Source organism: Stenella coeruleoalba (assembly GCF_951394435.1).
Source record: "Stenella coeruleoalba genome assembly, chromosome: 8".
Taxonomy (NCBI): domain Eukaryota; kingdom Metazoa; phylum Chordata; class Mammalia; order Artiodactyla; family Delphinidae; genus Stenella; species Stenella coeruleoalba.
In genome coordinates this window covers 48,599,766-48,621,408 of record NC_137154.1, presented here as the reverse complement: position 1 = coordinate 48,621,408, position 21,643 = coordinate 48,599,766, and the positions used below count along the sequence as shown (strand labels likewise).

General features: G+C 40.4%; 1 protein-coding gene and 1 pseudogene across 2 annotated transcripts in view; both read right to left on the bottom strand.

Annotated features, from left to right (window-relative positions):
• Positions 1-1,898: 1,898 nt before the first annotated feature.
• The window catches only part of LOC307190397 (uncharacterized protein), a 40,524-nt gene continuing 20,779 nt past the window's right edge, over positions 1,899-21,643 (bottom strand). The window contains 4 exon segments of the mRNA XM_079929566.1: positions 1,899-2,194; positions 2,197-2,629; positions 2,633-2,791; positions 2,794-2,923. Coding sequence (XP_079785692.1) covers positions 1,956-2,194; positions 2,197-2,629; positions 2,633-2,791; positions 2,794-2,923 — 961 coding nt within the window. The 3' untranslated portion in view covers positions 1,899-1,955.
• On the bottom strand, positions 11,711-12,706 carry LOC307191114 (olfactory receptor 51I2-like; annotated as a pseudogene). Its single transcript has one exon. The product of its transcript is annotated as an olfactory receptor 51I2-like (transcript).

Below are 21,643 nucleotides of genomic sequence, written 5' to 3'. Positions count from 1 at the left end.
AGTTAAGAACTAGGATAAGAGGAAAAGGCTGCCTCTTGTAGGAGATTTGGCTAGAAGTTAGGGTATGTTTAAAGACCTTCATCATATACGTTTTACATGGGCATCATTTTACCGTCCCCATTTCCTTTATTTGGATATTCTCGTCTCTGGCCCCACTATCTCAGCTATTGGACCTTTGTTGGGCCTAGAGAAGTCTGCATAATATGGAATTTCAGTCTGCAAGTCCCTTATTCATTTTTTTTTAGGTTTTACCTAGAAATGATTTGTAAACATGCCTTGTGTCCTCAATTCTGACTAGCTATTCTCTAGTCAAGATACTCCCCTGTTGCTTGGACACTTGTCAAAACCTCCACACTGGTCTCCTTGCCTTAAACATCTTTTGCATCAGTCCTAAATCCCACATAGCTTATAGGAGTTTTTCCAAGCACAACTCTGATTAACCTCCCTGCTTAAAAATCATCAGAGATCTTTTATTACTTCCCATAAAAATTTGCACTTCTCAGAATGACAGTAGCCTCCTTTCCCCTTTTATACCTGTTCCCATCTTACTTTTCCAGTATAATATCTCTAATTTTTCCACATACCATATTATTCAGCTACTTTACTTGGTGTCTCTCATTGATTTTATGTACTTTTAAAGCCTCTGTTTCACTCTATTTCTGTTGTCTGATTTGATTTTTGCCATTTTTCTTTTTAGTAACACATTATTAAATGAAGCTGTTTATGATTTGTCAGGCCAAAAGAAGTATTCCCTCTTCAATGTTCCCAGACTTCTTGAAAGACCTTTAGAACTGGACCATTTCCAGTTCAGAAAGGTTTGAGTGAGACCTCTGAGTTGTATCTATTTAAGATAATAAGGTATCTTATATCACTCCTTTAATTACATTGAGATAAGACTCTCTTGGATGCAATAGACATACGTGTGAAGAGTCATTGCCTTCCACTATGTCTGGCCTTCTTCTTTTTTTTTTTGGCCTTCTTGACATAGGCAGATCTGAACTTGGGAAAGGATTATATCATAACATTGGTTTAGGCTTTCAGAGTTGATACTCATTGTTCATCTCTTAAACAAAGTACTTTCAAACTTCTTGTCCACTCCCCTGGCAACTCAGCTTTTCATCTTAGATTTGATCCAAAGGGAATGAAGCTGATGCAGAACTTGCCATTCCCTTCCTAAGGGAGCCAACAAGGATGTAGGGCTTTTAACTCTAACAAAGTTGAAGAATGAGGGTGTGGATAATCTGGAGCAGATCTGAAATGGGGTTATAGAAGAGGATGCAATTGTCAGTGTCAGACTTCATTATGGAATCTGTCAAGCAAGGGGGTCTCTTGGAGAAAAGGACATTCCCGAGAGGGGTTACAAGAAGAGTTAGCGCTGAGGTGGGTGGTACCATATCACATGATCAACACATTTATTTATTCACTTGTTCAATAAAACTTTATGAAAAAATTAAAAATGCCTTTTTCATATGTTTTTTCCCTAGATTTTCCTCTTTGTTAATTCATAATTTGCCTAGAAAAACCCTATATATTTTTTCAAGATGAAATAAAAACATTCTCCCCTTTGTAGAGGTTTGTCCGATCTTCCCAGGACAGTTCTGGCAAGAACGGATTTGCAGTCCCTAGTAATCTCTTGCACTGAACTTTATTATGGTATGTATAAATCTACAGTCTAATTGTGTATTTACATGCCTTTATCCTGGCACAAGATTGTGAGTTTCTATAAAGAAATGACCATATTTAACATATTTCTCAGTCTTTAATCCACAGCACTGCTTCTAGTACAAAGTAAATGGTGAACATCCATTTGTATGTTCGTGGAGAAGCCTGATGGTCTTCCCACTGTATTAGCATAGACTAGGAATTTTCAGTGTTTGCTGAGGGTAGCAGGTTCCTATGAGGCTATAGAAAGTGTCTTTTATGGTACCCAGACCCTGCGATATTTCATAATTACATCAGCCTTGGTATTTCCCCCTCAGGACCCTGAGCATGGCCTCCCTGATGGGCTTGGACTTGACATTGTAGATGATGGGGTTGAGCACAGGGGGCACCAGCAGGTACACATAGGCAACAAAGGCATGTACAATGGGGAGCATGTGCCTCCCAAAATGGTGGATCATGGACATGGTGATACCTGGAATAAAGAAGACAAAGACAGCCAGGATATGGGAGACACAGGTGTTGAGGGCCCGATGAGCTCCCTGGGAGAGGCCAGCCCTAGGACCATGGGCAGGATGAGAGTGTAGGACAGGACAATGAGCAGGGAATCTATGCCCCCAGGGGACAGTACCACATAGAACCCATAGAGGATGTTTATGGTGATGTGAGCACAGGCTCTTCTCATCACGTCAGGATGGAAACAGAATGAATGGGATAAGAGGGTCTTATTAGGGCAGAAGTTCAGACATTTAAGTAGGAATGGCCCTGGGAAGAGAGACAGGGTAGCACAGGCCACAATGGCCAGCCCCATCCTGATGATGACATTGTTTGTGAGGACAGCTGCATAGCGCAGGGGGTTGGAGATGGCCACAAAGTGGTCAAATGACATGGCCAGGAGCACTGAGAACTCCACCATGGAGAAAGAGTGGAGGAAGAACATTTGGACCAAGCAGGCATTGAAGCCAATGAGCTAATGGTCAAACGAGAACACAGCCAGGGTGGTGGGCATTGTGGACAAGATGAGGCCCACAACGGTGACCACCAGTATGGACAGGAAGTAGTACATGGGCTGGTACAGGCTGGGGGTCCTCCTCACAGCCAAGAGGATCAGGAAGTTTCCAGTGAGGGCTGGGCTGCTGTGTACATGGAGGAGAAGGGGATGGAGATCCAGCCATGAACAACCTCCAGCCCTGGAATGCCAATCATCAGGAAAGCAGGTGGCTGGAAGAAGGAGATGTTGCCAAAGGACCAGGAAGGGAGCATCCTTGTGGGATAGAAGAGGTCTCCAGAAAGATGTGATCTCTTCAATCTGGGCAGATACTTAGAGGATCCAGGATGATAGGAAAGAAGAATCTAGTATTGAGTCCCAATTCTAAAAATCAATTCTATAACTGGTTATACTATTCATCACTATGTTTAAAACCTAATAATGATAACAATTTAAATCTTCACTGACTCCCTATTATATTATATTTCATATACTATGCTAATGCATTTACCTAGATTCTCTCACTTTATTATAAAAATCATAAATTTCTTTTTAAGGCTGTTCCCTCTCAGCCACAGTACTGGGCCCTAAGAGTCATGTCACTATTACATAATCTTATCTATCCTGCAAAAGTTCATCATCCTTAACATTGAGCTCTGGTATGAGCTGATGAAATGAAATTTCTCTGCAGGAAACAGTGATTAGAGTTCAGAGAAACTGGTCATTGTCTACTTGTTGGCCAGATTGAGGATGTGTTATTTCCATGTGCATAGGGAGAAAAGGAGAATACCTGTTTGGAGAGAGATAAGGATCATTGAATCAGATATGCAGAAAGAGGCAAAGATGAGAGTTCCTGTAGTCCCATAGAGAGAGTGTCTGAAAGAGTGAGAAGCTGCTTTTTTTCCCCCATGGAGATGGCTTTGCACTTCCTGAAACCAAGTCTTCCTAAGGTCACATGTTTTTCTTGCTCTTGACTTTTGTATGATACATTTTTGAGTATAATAAATTGATTTGCACTTAAGCATTTTTGACTGAATTTCTCCATCTCAGAATCAACAGAGACTTTGGACAAGGCCGTCTTCCCCCTCCTATTATACAGATGAGGAAACTGAGACTCAACTCTAGTGGCTGACTTCTGAATGAACGGCTCATATATTGTAGTCCTGGATATTGAACCTGAGTCTCTCTCATTCCAAATCCAATATTCTTTTGTGACCTCCTCTTTAAATGAGACAAAGTATGTGAAAAATTGTCTTCAATGCAAAGCACCACAGACATGATTTTTGTTGTTATTGTCTAACATGTTGTATATCTCTAAATCTTTCACTGTATATTATTCCTTTAATCTTCACGATTATCCTGTGATGTAGACCCCGAAGGGATTACTATCCCTGCTTTAGGGATGATGTAACTGAGGCTCAGGGAAGAGACTGGTTTATGTTACTCCCTTGCTTAACACCCTTCAATCATTCCCCAGTGCACTCTGATAAAATGCTTGTGATATGATGACATATGATGATATTGACCCATCATTTTTTTAAAAAAAATTTTATTGGAGTATAGTTGATTTACAATGTTGTGTTAGTTTCAGGTGTACAGCAAAGTGAATCAGTTATACATATACATATGTCCACTCTTTTTTTTTTTTTTGGATTCTTTTCGCATATAAGCTATTACAGAGTATTGAGTAGAGTTCCCTGTGCTATTAGGGTTCTTATTAGTTATCTATTTTATATACAGTAGTGTGTATATGTCAGTGCCAATCTCCCAGTTTATCCCTCCCAACCCCTATCATCTTGTATCTGCCTAACTCTCCACCCTTATCACATAACGGACTAACGCTTGCTCAGTATTCTTTAATGACACTGACCTTATTTCAGTTTATTAAAAAAGCCAAGTTACTTCTTCACTTTGGGGCTTTCCTGTTCATCCAATATCCCTCTCTTTGCTTTTCTCATGGCTGGCTCCTCAGTCTTTAGATCTTAAATATCATTTTCCTAGAGACCATTTGGGATGACTCTCACTAAGTAGGTGCCCAGAGCCCATTATCCTTACCCCACACGTTCTTAATTTCCTTTATACCATTCTACACATTTTATAATTTTATGATTGCTTCTTTCCTTGAAATCTTTTGTTCTCTCTTGCTAGACTGTATGAGCCATGAATAAAGCAGCCATATGGTTTTATTTGCTGACACATAGCTCTTGCATAGTGCAGTGCCTGGCACAGAGCAGATTCTCAAATATTTGCTTGTTTGAGTAAATAAATGACAGAATCAATAATCAAATCTACAAACTCATGAAAGAGAGGAAATAAAAGAAAATTTCTGTTTCCTTATCCTCCAGATACTAGGATCAGTGGTTGATTTTGAAGAAGAGTGTGGTTGAGGTCTTTCCAGACAATAATGCATCATAGAATCAGAAACACATTTGATTTATGGATGACTGGGCATAGAAGAAATTTCCAATGAAGTGTTTGGTTAAATGTCTGAAAAAATGAATTCATAACAGGTCAACAATGAATCTCAGGTATTTGGGTCTATCCATACTCTGCTTTGAGAAGTGTGATGGGGGCTCTCACAGACACTATGTGTACTTACAATCTTACCATTGGATGATCTGCATAGAATTAAAGATAATGGATGTCTTTTCATCAACTCATTCTATCTGCCCAATATGCCTTACATCTGTGCTCTCCTTCCCATTTTTCAGCCCCTAATTCAATTGCTCATAATCTCATCATTTCTCTTATGGTTTTCTTAGGGTGGCTGCTTGGCTGGTATCATTTCTCTCCACCACTCCCCTCCTCTTGCAGATTTCTTGAACTGCTTTAATCAGCTCAATTTTCCTAAGGCACCGTGTTGAAATTGGCATATCCCTGCTCCACTGAACTTCTTAATCATTCTCTAGGCCAGTCCATCAGTGCATTCAGCTGGAGCTCTGTACTGTCACTTGGATGTATATTCCTTCAAGGCTCTAGCATCTCTGGGGCAACTGCAAGGGCAGAGACCCTTGGTTTTCTTTCCATGGTTTGTAATTTCTGGAGTAAAACTATCATACAGCATGAAACAGATATGATGCATTTCAACTTATTTTAATGTAGAGAATTAGAGAAGAGATTTCTGGACCAAGCTATGCCACTATATCATTGAGTTGTGCTGGTTATGTAAGACACATATTAGAAAGTAGTCAAGTTTTGATGAACAATGAATTCCCTCAACTCTGAAACAACATCGTGAGACAGATGTTTCTCCATGTATATCAGTGAAGACACTGAGGCTTGGAGAAGTCAAGTGTCTAGTGGGGAGAGAGCGTAGAATGATCTAATCTTGGTTCTGTTTGCCACAAAATACCTTGTTCTTCCAAATCTGTTTGTCACAGATTGCACCCTGGTGCCAGGCTTACTAAAAATTTGTCACTTTCTCCTTATGGTGCTCAATTTCCTCACCTGTAAAAGGGAACTGGACTAGATTATCCATCTTTCTAATTCTGGCATTCTATGATTGCAAGATCCAGTGGTCCTAAAATAGAGTTATTTTTTAATTTCCCACCTCTTTACTTTATTCTGTTTTTTTCCCCTCCTCTAAATACCCTTCCCCTAAGGTTTTCTTGCTCCTAACGTTTTGTTTTTGCTAAACAACCCTCCCCCACGCCCAATCATTTCTTTCTTCCCTGCTGTTTGTTCATTCATGTCTCTTAGAGACCCCATTCAATCATTCCGTCACTTACATGGTAATTTCTGCTTTCTCTCTCCTCTCAGCTAGCTTGAGCCTCCCAAGAACAGTAATTCTGATGCTGAATGGTATATCTTGGGAATTTGGTTGTTTTGATGAATGAATGAATGAAAATTTTACTAGAGAGATTTGCAGACTATGCTTGTGTGTTGCCAAGCATGAACATTTCTCTTTTTCTAGAATGGCAGCCCAGAAAAGATTTTGCATCCTCAACCATTACCAATTCAGATCATCAATATAGGTGTCATTCTTAGAAATAAAGTCTGGGACTCTGAGCCCTTCTCTGAGCTAATCAGAAGCCTCAGCAAGAGATTCTCCTTGATCTCTCCCTCATGCAGAATATGAAACTACCATTGAGGATACTCAATACCCTCTGTGTCCATATTTCTCTGCTACCTCTGCCTTCTGTCATTTATTTCTATTTGACTCTTGTTTTGGAGGAGGAGAGGAGGAGGTAAAAGAGGTGCCCTCCAGGACTCTGGGCATAGAGAAGGGTCTGAGTCTCAGTCCTGGCTACTCACCCTGGCTGCTTCCCCAGGCTGTTTTGTTGTACCATATCCTATAGAAGCCCAGGAAGACCCTGCAGCCAAGACACTCCCCTTTTATGCTGCTGCAGGGAAATGCAGCCCATCTCCAGGGACATCAAGCTTTGTGTCACAGAGAAATTACTCTCTGCTGAGCTTCACCCCTGGGATGGGAACATGTGATGAGAGGGTAAGGAAGATGGAGGAGGCTGAAGGGAGCTCTCAGGAGAAAGGAAAACCCAGGGAGATTAGAGACATGAGCCATCAGAACTCTCAGGAATGTAGAGACTCTGGTTATCTAGCCCAGCCCTCTCTAAGACATGCTTTCAAAAGGTTCACTGACATGCTTCAGTGATCCATCTGTACTGTTTACCTCATTTTTAAAAAGAGTATCTTTCTATTTTCTGGAAAGAGGCAGAGTTAGCCAACATGGAGGTGAGACTACTTGTGACTAATAACTAGATGGAACACTCAGTAGGTCATGAGAAAAGAAGTAATGCCTATGTCACAGAAGGAAAGATGCTTTTCACCAAAAGGGCTTTTAAGAACTGAAGGAACATGATGTTTGGACATGGATATTGAGATAACTAACCAAGGTTTTGGAAACCAGGAAGTGGTAAGTACTCTGAATACCCTCGTAAGACATATACACATCACAGAGTGGGAGATAAAGTCCTCAAACATTAGGCCGCCTGACACATCAGTGAAGTTCTTATAGGTTTAGTGTTCTGTGTCCTGTCAGCATACCTTCTCCAAGGCAAAAGGCATGTTATTGCACCTTGTCCTTCCTGCTGTCAGCAAAGAGGCACAGCACCTGTTAGTCTTCCTTGGATTTTAGAGAGAGCACATATACCCTTAGGAATAATTCAACAGGTGTGTAGCAGGCTGTCAGTTTTGAGAGGGCCTAGAACAAGAGAGGGCTTTGCAGCAAGTGATGCAAAAATCTATGTCACTTGGGCCATATAACTTGGTAAAACCATGATGCCTGTTGTATCTGTGGTAAATAAATATGTGTGAAGTCTCCATAAAGCCCTAATAGGAGAGGTGCAGCACAGACTCCTAGGTTTCTGGAGCAAGGCCATGCTGTCTCCAGCAGAGTCCTCTCTGTTCAAAAGACAGGTATAGGAATGTTACTGGACCCTAATAGGAATTAAGCACTTGATCATGGGACATCAAGTGACTATGTGACTAAAATTGCCTATTTTAAATGGCTATTGTCAGGCCTACTCATGTTGTAAGGGTGAGTACGGACAGTACTATGAATTATACTGGTACAAGTTTAGCAGGCACAAGTGAGTTACATAAACAGGTGGCCTAGACTTCCTGTCACCTGTCTCTTTTGCATCAATGCCTCTTCCTCAGCTGTACCTACAGTCTCATGGGGATTTCCCTATGTCTAACTGATGGAGGAGGAAGTAAGTTGGGCCTGATTCATGGTTGGAGTTGCTTAATATGTAGGTAGAAGTAAAACAAATAGTGCTGCCTCACTACAGTTTTATTCAGAGGTGGTCCTGTAGAATAGTGAGGAGTCCTGAAAGAAGAAATATTGGAAGATTGAAAACAAAAAAGTCTGGGGAAGATATGTGAATGGCTATATGAGAATGTAACTAAAATGTGCAAATCTATGTCTCACATTAATGCTCACCAGAGAGTCTCCATCCTAAAGGAAGCGCTGAACAACCAGGTAAACAGGATGACAGGATGACACATCCAGTGCCCAACAAGCTTCTGTCCCTCCTCACCCCAGTGCCTGCATGATGGGCCCTTATACTGAGTGACCAGGGTGACAGAGATGGAGGTAAGCAACAGTCCAATGAAATAAACTCCCTTTCCCCAAGGCAAATCTAGTTACTGCCACTGATGAATGTCTGACTTGTTAACATTAGAGACCAACACAAATAAATTGCTTATAAAGGTGGCGCCTTCCTTAAGGAAAAGGTCTGGGTTGCTTGCTGTTGGGTAAGAAGTCTGACCATGAAAGGGTGGAATCTAGAATGGGTGGTAAAAGAGGGAAATTATGAATATTAATTTTACCTTGGGACCAGTCAGAGTAATGGGACCTCTAGATTGTTCCTCTATACGTTTAGTTATAAATCTTTTTCTTTTCCTTCTCTTTCTGAAATTGCCACCACCGTGAAGGATGAGTGATGGATGCAGTTAACTTAGTGTAAACCTGTGATCCGAGTGATGCCAGGTGAAGAGTGTGGTGTACACCGAGCACCCCTCCCATAACCCTCAGCACTCACTTTTCTATCCCGACAGCATCCTCCTGCATCCCAATTATAAGTCCCCACCTGGAGGGTTTCTTTCCATCACACAGGGGCAGACATGAAGTGCTAGGAAGCAGCTCTCAGCCAATGACAAACGGGAGGGTAAATATCTCACCTTCCTGGCTCCACAGTGGTGATAACTCTGAAGCATATTCTACACTGTGTTTCCAAATTACTCCTTGCGTTTTCACCCCTTTTATTCACACAGGTAACACGTTCAATCACTCACCCTTACTGGTTTGCTTACTTCTCTCTCTCTCTATTTTAACAATACTTCCTGGAAAAACCTCTTGAATAGACTACTTGTAATTAAGTCTTGTCTCAAAATTTGCTTCTGGGAGAAATCAACCTAAGAGTCTTACATACAGTCCTAAGAGTTTTAGACTTTAGGAAGAGGGCATTTTCCAAACTGTGTACCATTTAACTTCTCAATTTTCCTCTTCTTATAGCCACCTTGATTTCCTCTGTCTAAGAGTAGTCCCCCAAACTTTGACCAATGGTCACGGGGATATTTTCTTTAAATTTCATCACAAACTATAAAAAATAGGGGAAGAAATGAAACTTTAGGAACTATATTTGCTTAAAGAAATGTACTTTATTTTGGATTTCAAGAACCTTGTTATTTCTTTTCCTCATTTTATTATCTTATCCCTCTTGTAGTGGAATGAAGGAAGTATTATTATCCCTATATTTCAAATGCAGAAACTAATACTCTGACTTGAGAAAGTGTTTTTCAAAAGAACACAGGGAAGAAAATAATATCAAGGTCAGTACTAGAATCTAAGTCTTCTGATGTCTAGTCTAATAGTCTTTCCATCGGTTCACAGCCTATTTCAACTTAATAAAAAACTCTAAAGTTTCAGCAGACCTAGAATACTGAGTTCTCTTCTGGGTGTGGTTCTGCCCTTTTAGTCTTTGGAAAATTCACTCTGGCAAATCATCACCAAGCACAAATTCTCTGCTGGGCCTTTACTTCTAGGAGACAAATAAGAAAAAGAAAAAGTCCTTGATATGGGAGTCACTGTAATTTCATTATCACTAGAATATAAAGTAGAAGATAGTAAGTGCTGTATAAACATACAAAGATTCCTTTAAGATCTCACTTCAAAATCCCATTTGCTCTTTATAGTGGAGCATGACCCACTGGAAGCAGCACCATACTTGTACCCAGGAAGAGACCCAACTCCCTTTGCATATACTATATTTTTAAAAGTTCTGCTTGCTTGAGCCCTGCCTTCTACTCCAGCCTCATCTTTTGCCACTTCTCTTCTCTAATCACACTAAACCATTTGTTCTTCTAAGAAAGCAAACTTGCTGTTTTCTCCATTTGCAGTATCCTCTCCTACTCTTTCTCCACTTGCCCCAAACTACTCCGTATTCCCGCATCTGCATAATATACTCTATTTTTCAAAGGATCTAGCCCAGACAGAGCCTCCAGAAAACGCATAAACCAGACAGTTCTACTGGGTTTTTTTTTCTTACACATCCCTGTGCTTACCCTGCATCAATAACTTATTACTTGTTATCATAGTTGCCTACTTATTTTCTCTTTACTCAAATAGGCAATGAGGTTCTCAAAGGCAAAAATTTGAGTCTGGTTCATTTCTGAGGTCTCAGAAATTAGCCAGAGATCAAACATTGGTTCTGATGAATAAATGAGTGATTAATACAATAATAACAAGAGAAAACTTTTATTGGTATTTACTATATGTTGTACATTACATTCCACACCTTGATCCTTATAACAACATTATAAGATAGACACTATAATATTCCCATTGTAGAGAAAGCCAAAGCACACTGAGGTAAATAACTTGTTCCTCTGCTTACCCAGAATTCTGCACAAACCTTTAACAATGAGCTTATTACACTGTATTAAACACTTTCTTATTTGGGCTTTTTTTTTTTTTTTTTTTTTTTTGCTGCATTGGGTCTTCGTTGCTGCCCGTAGGCTTTCTCTAGTTGTGGTGAGCGGAGGCTACTCTTCGTTGCGGTGCATGGGCTTCTCATTGCGGCGGCTTCTCTTGTTGCAGAGCACAGGCTCTAGGCATGCAGGCTTCAGTAGCTGTGGCACATGGGCTCAGTATGGTGCCTTGCGGGCTCTAGAGCGCAGGCTCAGTAGTTGTGGTGCACAGGCTTATTTGCTTCGCGGCATGTGGGATCTTCCTGGACCAGGGATCGAACCCATGTCCCCTGTATTGGCAGGTGGATTCTTAACCACTGTGCCACCAGGGAAGTCCCCCTTGGGTATTTTTCATATATATTCAAAGGTGAGATATTTGAAGGGCAAGACCATTTATAAATCATTTCTGTGTTCCTGGTACTTAACATAGGACCTGAAAGAAGTTAGCATTGAGAAAATATATGTGAAATAAGTGAGAGACTAAATAAATGAAAGTCTCTCATAATTATCTATTATTTTTTTTCCCAGATGCCCAAAAGGAAACTATGGGTGGGACTTGATCTATCCAGAAGTTTATTTTTTTGGCTTACCAAACTCTTTTCAGGGTCCCAATCCTGCAGGCATCCTGCATCATCAACTCTGACATTTCCCCCTCAGGACCCTGAGCATGGCCTCCCTGATGGGCTTGGACTTGACATTGTAGATGATGGGGTTGAGCACAGGGGGCACCAGCAGGTACACATAGGCAACAAAGGCATGAACAATGGGGAGCATGTGCCTCCCAAAATGGTGGATCATGGACATGGTGATACCTGGAATAAAGAAGACAAAGATGGCCAGGATATGGGAGACACAGGTGTTGAGGGCCCGATGAGCTCCCTGGAAGAGGCCAGCCCCAGGACCGTGGGCAGGATGAGAGTGTAGGACAGGACAATGAGCAGGGAATCTATGCCCCCAGGGGACAGTACCACATAGAACCCATAGAGGATGTTTATGGTGATGTGAGCACAGGCTCTTCTCATCACGTCAGGATGGAAACAGAATGAATGGGATAAGAGGGTCTTATTAGGGCAGAAGTTCAGACATTTAAGTAGGAATGGCCCTGGGAAGAGAGACAGGGTAGCACAGGCCAGCCCTATCCTGATGATGACATTGTTTGTGAGGACAGCTGCATAGCACAGGGGGTTGGAGATGGCCACAAAGCAGTCAAAAGATATGGCCAGGAGCACTGAGGACTCCACCACAGAGAAGTGGAGGAAGAACATCTGGCCCAGACAGGCATTGAAGCTGATGAGCCGATGGTCAAACCAGAGCCCAGCCAGCGTGGTGGGCATTGTGGACAAGGTGAGGCCCACACCGATGAGGGCCAGCATAGACAGGAAATAGTACATGGGCTGGTACAGGCTGGGGGTCCTCCTCACAGCCAAGAGGATCAGGCAGTTTCCAGTGAGGGCCGCAGTGAACATGGGGGAGAAGGGGATGGAGATCCAGCCATGAATGGCCTCCAGCCCTGATGCCAATCATTCAGAAAGCAGATGGCTGGAAGAAGAAGATGTTGGCAAAGGACTGGGAAGGGAGCATCCTTGGGGCACAGATGAGTTCTTCAGAAAGAGGGGACCTCTTCAATCTGGGCAGAAAAATAAGACAAGACAAAAACATTGGGAAAACACCAGCTCTGATATTAGGTGACATGGGTTCACACACAACAGCAAATATGAAATGTGAAAGAGATTGAAAAATGTACTCCATCTAAAAGCAAACTAGAGAATAAGTATAATTTAAACCCACTGACTACAAAAGTAGCATTTCATACGTGAAATGCTGATCTCTTCACATATTGAAGAAAGCAGTGCTTTCTTTAAAAATGTGAGATGATCGTAAAGAGTCTAATAAAAAATGATCTATTTTTAAACAAGAAGCAGTGGCCTCATGGAAATAAATTTCAAACATACTGTGGAAGCCTGAAGGGTTGACAGCATGGGCTTATTATAACTGTTTTTCTTGGATTTTCTTTTAAATCTCAATATAAAACAAAACAAGTAAATAAGCAAACAAAAAACTCTTTAAAAGTAGGTTAATAAAAGAATATAAGGGAAACAGCCTCACAAATATCTTTTAGCAGAGATGAAAAATCCACCAAAAATAGGTCAGAGAACTACAAGGGGCTTTAGTCTGAATCCTGCGGTCTACAGTTATGTCATATCTAGCCAACATAACCAACTCACTCTGAAAGTAGGACTGACCTCTCTTTTTTTCTTTATTTTAGGAGGGTGACAAGCATTGTCCCTCTGGAGCAGAGGATTGTGCATATTCTGGTAGAAGCCTTTTAAAGAAAATGCAGTGAAGTAAAGTTGCTGACAGTGTAGTTCTGGAGTCCTCCATCCCTTCTCTCTCAGACACTATTTCTAAGCAACATCAAAACCTGATGGAACTCATTCCATTCAAAAACAAATAAACAGAGAAGTTCCAACGCAGAACTTGTGCAGACATATTTTGTAAACAATTATAAGGGATAAAACAAGTTAAAGATATGTAAAAATACTCTTTGAGATAAGGAATTATTCAAAAGAGAGAGGAAAATTCTTTATAAAATTTTTTGAAATAAAGAAATCATGAACCAAATTAATTTTTTTGATATTAGAGTATAAAATGGGTTGATAATAAATAAGGAAAATGAATACCAGATGCCGAGAGAACTTGACACTTCCCCTCATCTACTCTCTCTCTGCAGAGACTACGAGGGACAGCTCTCCCTGGAAATGTGGACTGGGATTCCACTTCTTCTCTGAGTTGTAAGCTTCCTGACCCTCAGGAAGGTAGCCTCCTTCAGCTCCTCTTTTCAAGATGGCACTACTGTCTCCTATTGTTCAAGACTGGTTATGTCTCTTTCTTCTGCCTGACTTCCAGACCTTTCCCACTGTTACCTCCACCTGGATGGTCGAGGATGAGGTGCTGGTGGCCACCCATCCTGGAAGTGGAGAAGAGGGTGTGTTGAGGGTCCAGGTTACTCAACCTGGCTGTTGTCCCCAGCTGTTCTGCCACTCCACATCCTGCAAGAGCCCAGGATGTCTTTGGGATGTTTAGCTGCAGTGCCTATCTCCAGGGAAGGCCAGGCTTGAGCCACAGAGGAGTCACTCCACTCAGGTCCCTGAGGAGTGAACAAGTTCAGGCTAGCTTTTGGAACCAGGAAGTGGTTGGAGGAACCAAACAATAAGGGGGAAAATGAGACAGACTCATAGATTCTACAATACCCCACCAAGTTTGAATGATCTTCAAAGACTATCTGCTTCAACAGTCCATTTGCATTTGAAATCCTTCCAAGACAATATTCCTGAAGACAGCCTCCTCTTAGCCAGGCCCCAGGACGAATCTGGCAGGAGTAGCCAGTTTTTGTAGAGGGTGGGGGCTATGGAGTGGTGTGTTGGGAGCCTAGTAGTGTTGGCCTAACCCAGGCAGAGGGAATCAGGGAAGCCTTCCTAGAGCAAGTGGGGAGAGGGCAGACTTCTGAAAGACCCACAGACCCTGTTCTAAACTGTCAGGTCTCATTCTGGGACAGACTCCAAGACTCTAGGCTTGTAGCTCCAGGCTGGAGCTAGCACAGACTCTGCTCACACTCCTATCCTGGGGCTGACCTGCTGAATCCAACAGGTTCAAAAAGGAGGGAACTTAGTGGAAAGTATATGAACTGCGGAGCCATTAAGAACTGGTTCAGTGCTTCCCTGGTGGCGCAGTGGTTAAGAATCCCCCTGCCAATGCAGGAGACACAGGTTCGAGCCCTGGTCCGGGAAGATCCCACATGCCACGGAGCAACTAAGCCCGTGCGCCACAACTACTAAGCCTGCGCTCGAGAGCCCGCGAGCCACAACTACTGAGTCCGTGTGCCTAGAGCCCATGCTCTACAACAAGAGAAGCCACCGCAATGAGAAGCCTGCGCACAGCAACGAAGACCCAACGCAGCCAGAAAGAAAGAAAGAACTGGTTCAATTTCTTCTCTGTTTCTTGCTCAGTTTCTCACCACATACAAGTTCTATGTCCCTTCTTTCTCACTTTCTTGAGAGCTCTACTCCAAAATAGCTCTGACCTCAGCTTTTTCCTATATCAATTTGGACTACACTCATTCACCTGGAGCTGCTTTCTATGAACACATTTGACTTTTCTCCTCTTTGATTTTGGCTGCACTCTCCCATCTGAACTGGGCCCAGTCTGTCTGCCTTTCTCCTCCAGAGGTGATCAGTAAACTTAGGAAAACTTACTTAACTTTGAAATCTTACATCCAAACAAAGTCATGGTCATTAACCTGAGCTGAGACTTTAGCAGTACTCCATAATTTTCCTTTCAGTTTTTAAATTGTCACCATTCTTCTCAAGCTATTTATCCAACCTGCCATCTTACTCTCCGTAGCTAATTTGTTACTGTTCCTAACTTCACAGTGAGAAACAAAGGCCATCAAGTGTGCCATCTCTAAGAGTCTTGCCCAGCCCATCTGCTCTCTTACCTGCTTCCACTCCTACAGCCACACCCTGCCAGAGAGACCACTCTAAAGCATGTGTGTTTCATGTCAACCCCATCTCCATCATTTTAACCACTTCTTTGTTGGCTGCCCATCACTTACAGCAAAAAATTCTGAATGCCATAGCAGAACCTAAGACACTTCAAGATTTTTTAAAAAATCTTTTTGAGCAGTTGTAGATTCATAAGCAGTTGTAAGACTTAATACAGAGATCCCATGTATCCTTCACTCAATTCCCCCAAAATTAATATCTTGCAAAACAATAGTATAATATCAAAATAAGGATATCGACATTGCTACAGTCATGATACTTAAAATTTCCATCATCACAAGGCTCCCTCATTTTTTTCTTTTATGGCCACGCCCACTTCCCTCCGTCCCCATCCCCTTTTTAATCCCTAGCAATCACTAGTGTGTTCTTTATCTCTATAATTTTGTCAATGCAAGACTGTTATATAAATGAAGTGATACAGTATATAATCTTTTGGGATTTTTTTCTCACTCAGCATAATTATCTGGAGATTTATCCAGCTTATTCCATTTATTAATAGTTCATGCCTTTTTAAAATTGAAGCATAATTGATTTATAATATTGTATTAGTTTCAGATGTCTGACATAGTGATTCGATATTTTTATACATTACAAAATGATTACCATGATAAATCTAGTTACCATCTGTCACCATACAATGTTATTGCAGTATTACTGACTATATTCCCTATGCTGTACATGACATCCTCATGGCTTATTTATTTATTTATTTTTGCCGTACGCGGGCCTCTCACTGTTGTGGCCTCTCCCGTTGCGAACACAGCCTCCGGACGTGCAGGCTCAGTGGCCATGGCTCACGGGCCTAGCTACTCCGTGGCATGTGGGATCTTCCCAGACCGGGGCATGAACCCGTGTCCCCTGCATCGGCAGGCGGACTCTCAACCACTGTGCCACCAGGGAAGCCCGGCTTACTTATTTTATAACTAGAAGTTTATACCTCTTAATCTCTCTTACTTATTTCACTCATCCCTCCACGCCTCTCCACTCTGACAAGTACCATTTTGTTCTCTGTATCTATGACTCTGTTTTTGTTTGTTTGTTTTGTTTTTTAGATTTCACATATAAGTGAAGTTATATAATATTTGTCTTTTTCTGTATGACTATTTCACTTAGCATGATATCCTCCAGCTCCATCCATGTTATTGCAAATGGCAAGACTTCGTTCTTTTTTATGGCTGAGTAATATTCCATTGTATATACCACATCTTCTTTATCCATTCATTTATCAATGGACACTTAGGCTGCTTCCATGTCTTTGTTATTGTAAATAATGCAGCAATGAACATAGGGGTGCATACATCTTTTCAAATAAGTGTTTTTGTTTTCTTCAGAATAAAAACACAGAAGTGGAATTGCTGGACCATTTGGTAGTTTTAATTTTAATTTTTTGAGTAACTCCCATACTGTTTTCCATAGTGGCTGCACCAATTTACATTCCCACAAACAGTGCAAGAGGGTTCCCTTTTCTACACATCTTTGTCAACAGTTGTTTTTTGTTGTTTTTGTTGATAGCCGTTCTGACTGGTGTTAAGTGGTGGCTCTTTGTGGTTTTGATTTGCTTTTCTCTGATTATTAGTGATGTTGAGCATCTTTTCATGTGTCTGTTGCCCATCTGTATTTCTTTTGAAAACTGTTTATTCAGGTCCTATGCCCATTTTTTAATAAGTTTGTTTGTTTGTTTGTTTTTATGTTGAGTGTATGAGTTCTTTGTATATTTTTTGATATTAGCCCATTATCAGTTACATCATTTGCAAATATCTTCTCACCATTAAGTAGGCTGCCTTTTGGGTTTGTTGATAGTTTCCTCTGATGTACAAAAGAAAGCTTTTTAGTTTGATGTAGTTTTATTTGTTTATTTTTGTTTTTATTGCCCTTGACTGAAAAGACATATCCAAAAATTATTCCTAAGACTTATGTCAAAGAATGTACTGCCTATGTTTCTTCTAGACATTTTATAGTTTTAGGTCTTACATTTAAGTCTTTAATCCATTTTGAGTTTATTTTTGTATATGGTGTGAGAAAGTAGTCCAGTATGATTCTTTTGCATACAGTTGTACAGTTTTCCCAACACCATTTATTGAAGAGGCTGTCTTTTCTCCATTGTATAATCTTCCCTCCTTTGTCATAGATTAATTGCCCATTTAAGTGTGGGTTTATTTCTGGGCTCTCTATTTTGTTCTATGATCTATGTGTCTGTTTTTGTGCTGGTACCATACTGTTTTGATTACTGTAGCTTTGTAGTGTAATTTGAAATTAGGACATGTGATACCACCAGGTTTGTTCTTCTTTCTCAAGATTCTTTTAGTTATTGGGGGTCTTTTTTGTGTTTCCGTACAAATTTTAGAATTATTTGTTCTAGTACTGTGAAAAATGCCACTGGCATTTTGATAGGAATTGTGTTGAATCTGTAAGTTGCCTTTGGTAGTATAGCCATTTTAACAATATTAATTCTTCCAATTCATGAACACATATATCTCCATTTGTTTGTCATCTTCAATTTCTTTCATCAGTCTTACAGTTTTCCAAGTAAAGGTCTGTTACTGTACTTCCTTGGTTAGATTTATTCCTAGGTTATTTTATTCTTTTTGATGTAATTGTAAGTGGGATTATTTCCTTAATTTCTGCTGGGACTCAGAGCATGGGGATTTTGTGTGTGCTCTTTAAGAGCAGAGTCTCTGTTTCCTACAGCCCTCTACCTCTCCCATATGCAAATCCCACTGGCCTTCAAAGCCAGATGTTCCAGGGTTTCATCTTTCTGATACAAGACCCCTGAACTGGAGAGCCCGATGTAGGACTTGGATATTTTTTTTCTTGGGGAGAACCTCTATTGTGATTATCCTTCTGTTTGTGCATTGCCTTCCCAGGGATGTGAGTCTTGACTACACTGTCTCTGCCCCTCCTACCCATCTTATTGAGGTTTCTTCTTTATATCTTTAGCTGTGGAAAATCTTTTCTGCTAGTCCTCAGGTCATTCTCATAAATAGTTGCTCTGTAAATAGTTGTAATTTTGGTCTACCCGTGGGAGGAATTAAGCTCAGGGTCTTCTTCCTACTCCATCATCTTCAATAGTTTATTCTTTTTAAATAACTAACAATATTGTAGGGCATGTTAAACTGTTTGCTTAACCATTCATCTGTTGAAGAACATATGTGTTGTTTCCAGTTTTGGGCTATTATTTTAAAGTTACTATAAACATTTGTGTACAAGCTTTCAGTGCAAATAATTCATTTCTCTGAGATCAATACCAGAGTGCAAATGCTCAGCCATATATCAGTTGCATGTTTAGTTTTTTTAGAAACTACCAAAATGTTTTTCAGAATGGCTGGCTATACCATTTCACATTTCATCAGCAATGAATTAAGTATCCAATTTCCCCACATCCTTGTTAGTATTTGATGTTTTCATATTTGTAAAAACAGTTAGCCGTTCTAGCAGATGTGTGTTGATGTCTCACCATGGTTTTAATTTTCATTTCCTACTGTCTAATAACTTTGAACATCTTTTCATGTGTTTATTTGCATCTATGTATCTTTTCCCATGAAATATCACTTTATGTTTTTTGCCAATTTTTAATTAGAATTTTTTTCTAGTTGAATTTTAAGAGTTTTTTATATTCTAGACACTAGGCCTTTTTTGGATATATAATTTGCATACACATATTCTCACACTCCATATAGTGTCTTTTTATCCTTTTAACTGAGTCTTTGACATAACAGCAATTTTTATTTTTAGTGAAGCTTAATTTATCAGTTTTTCCTTAAATGAATTATGTTTTTGGTGTCAAGACTAAGAAGGCTTTGCCCTAAATCCTGAAGATTTTCTTTTATGTTTTTCTAAGAGTTTTACAGATTTATGCGTACATCTAAAAAGTTTTACATTTAGGTCAGTGATTGACTTTGAGTTAATTTATGAATGTATTGAGATCTAATTAACAAATAAAACTGCAATATATTTAAAATGTACAATGTGATGATTATATATACATATACATTGTGAAAGAATTGGATTCCCACCATTCAGTTAATTAACAACTTAACTCAAATACGAATTTTTTTTTCACTGAGAACACTTAAGTTATACTTTCTTAGCAATTTTCAATTATACAATATAGTATTATTAACTACAGTCATCATGTTATACATTAGATCCTCAGAACTTACTCATCTTATAACTAAGAGTTTGTATTCTTTTACCAATATTTTCCTATTTGCACCTCCCCTACCCCAGCCTCTGACAACCACCTTTCTACTCTCTGTTTCTTTGAGTTTGACTTTTTTTCATCTTGATTCCACATATAAGTGATAATGTGCCCTATTTGTCTATCTCTGTCTGAATTATTTCATTTAGCGTAATTCCTTCCAGTTTCATCCATCTTGTCATAAATGTCAGGATTTCTTTCTTTTTAAAGGCTGAGTAACATTCCGTATATTTTATATATATATATATATATATATATATATATATATATATAATATGTATATGTAATATACATGTATATCACATTTTCTCTATCCAGTCATCCACTGACAGACACTTAGGTTGTTTCCATACATTGGCTATTGTGAATAATGCTGCAATCAATATGGGAGTGCAGATATCTCTTTGAGGTAATGCTTGCTTATGGCATTTTTATTTTTAATTTCTTAAGTGATCTCCATACTGTTTTCCATAGTGGCTGCACCAATTTACAGTCCCACTAACAGTGCACAAATGTTCCTTTTTCTCTACATCCTTGCCAACATTTGTTATCTCTTTTCTTTCGGATAATATCTGACATACACTACAATATCCACTATTGTTTATTTTTGTATCCTCCTCATTTTTTTTACAGAGCCTAGAACATTGTAAGTTATCCTCGAACGTTTAATGTTAAATGACATTAAAAAATAGGCATTGGGGGCTTCCCTGGTGGCGCAGTGGTTGAGAGTCCGCCTGCCAATGCAGGGGACACGGGTTCGTGCCCCGGTCCGGGAGGATCCCACATGCTGCAGAGCGGCTGGGCCCGTGAGCCATGGCCGCTGAGCCTGCACTCCGCAGGCCACAACAGTGAGAGGCCCGCGTACCACAAAAAAAAAAAAAAAAAAAAAAAATAGGCATTGGGCATGAATTCTGGCATCAGTTGGGAGAATTCGTGGTGATCATCATTGGAAAGAATTTCAGATATGTTGATTCTGGTAATCTCTGGTCCTAAATCTGTATTGAGAGTAAATCTTTTCTTCTAATAATAAAAAAAGCCTGAGGAAATATCTATCCCCCAAAACAAAAAAACAAATTTATGTTCTGTCCTTATTTCTTGTCAGTCCAGTGTGGGATAAATGATGTGCTGCTCAGAGATGGGGGCTACATGTAATTACTGGGGAGTGATGGGAGCTGTCCTGATTACAGGGCAACCTCAGACACTTTGGCTCTCATGGGGAATTGGCTACCTAAACTGGTACTGTCCACTGTCCAGGCCAACATAAACATGGCTGGGAACAAGGCAGTACTTTTATGGTCCTCAGTCCCTGGAGACCCTTTTTCACTGGGAAAGATACTCTCACTACAGTGAGCACTTGCCTGAGACCAAGAGGTCTCTCATGGAAGGGGCTGCCTGCGACTACCTCGACGAGTTGACTCAGCTCCCCAAGCACCCAGAGGCCCTCCTCCTGGAAGCCCTTCCAGGTCATTGGGAAACAAAATGCAAACACTCTCCCAGGACCCTGGTCTGTGTGAACAAGCAATAAGCAATGGTCATAATCCCCCCTTTAGTTTGTCACCTTCTAGGATGCAATCACATTTTCCAGGGACAACTTTGAAAACTATGGCCTTTCTGTTGATCTTCCTCCTGTAGTGCATAAAATCAGTCATTTCAATCCAATTTGAATCCCATGTAAGTCCCACCTCCCCTATCTACTACACTCCCTTCCTTTATTCCATCTCCCAAATCTTAGTCCTGGTACTGGTATAAGAGAAAGAGAGGAAAAAAGCCCAGGTCCTAAACTCCAAGCTCCCAGGCTAATGTGAT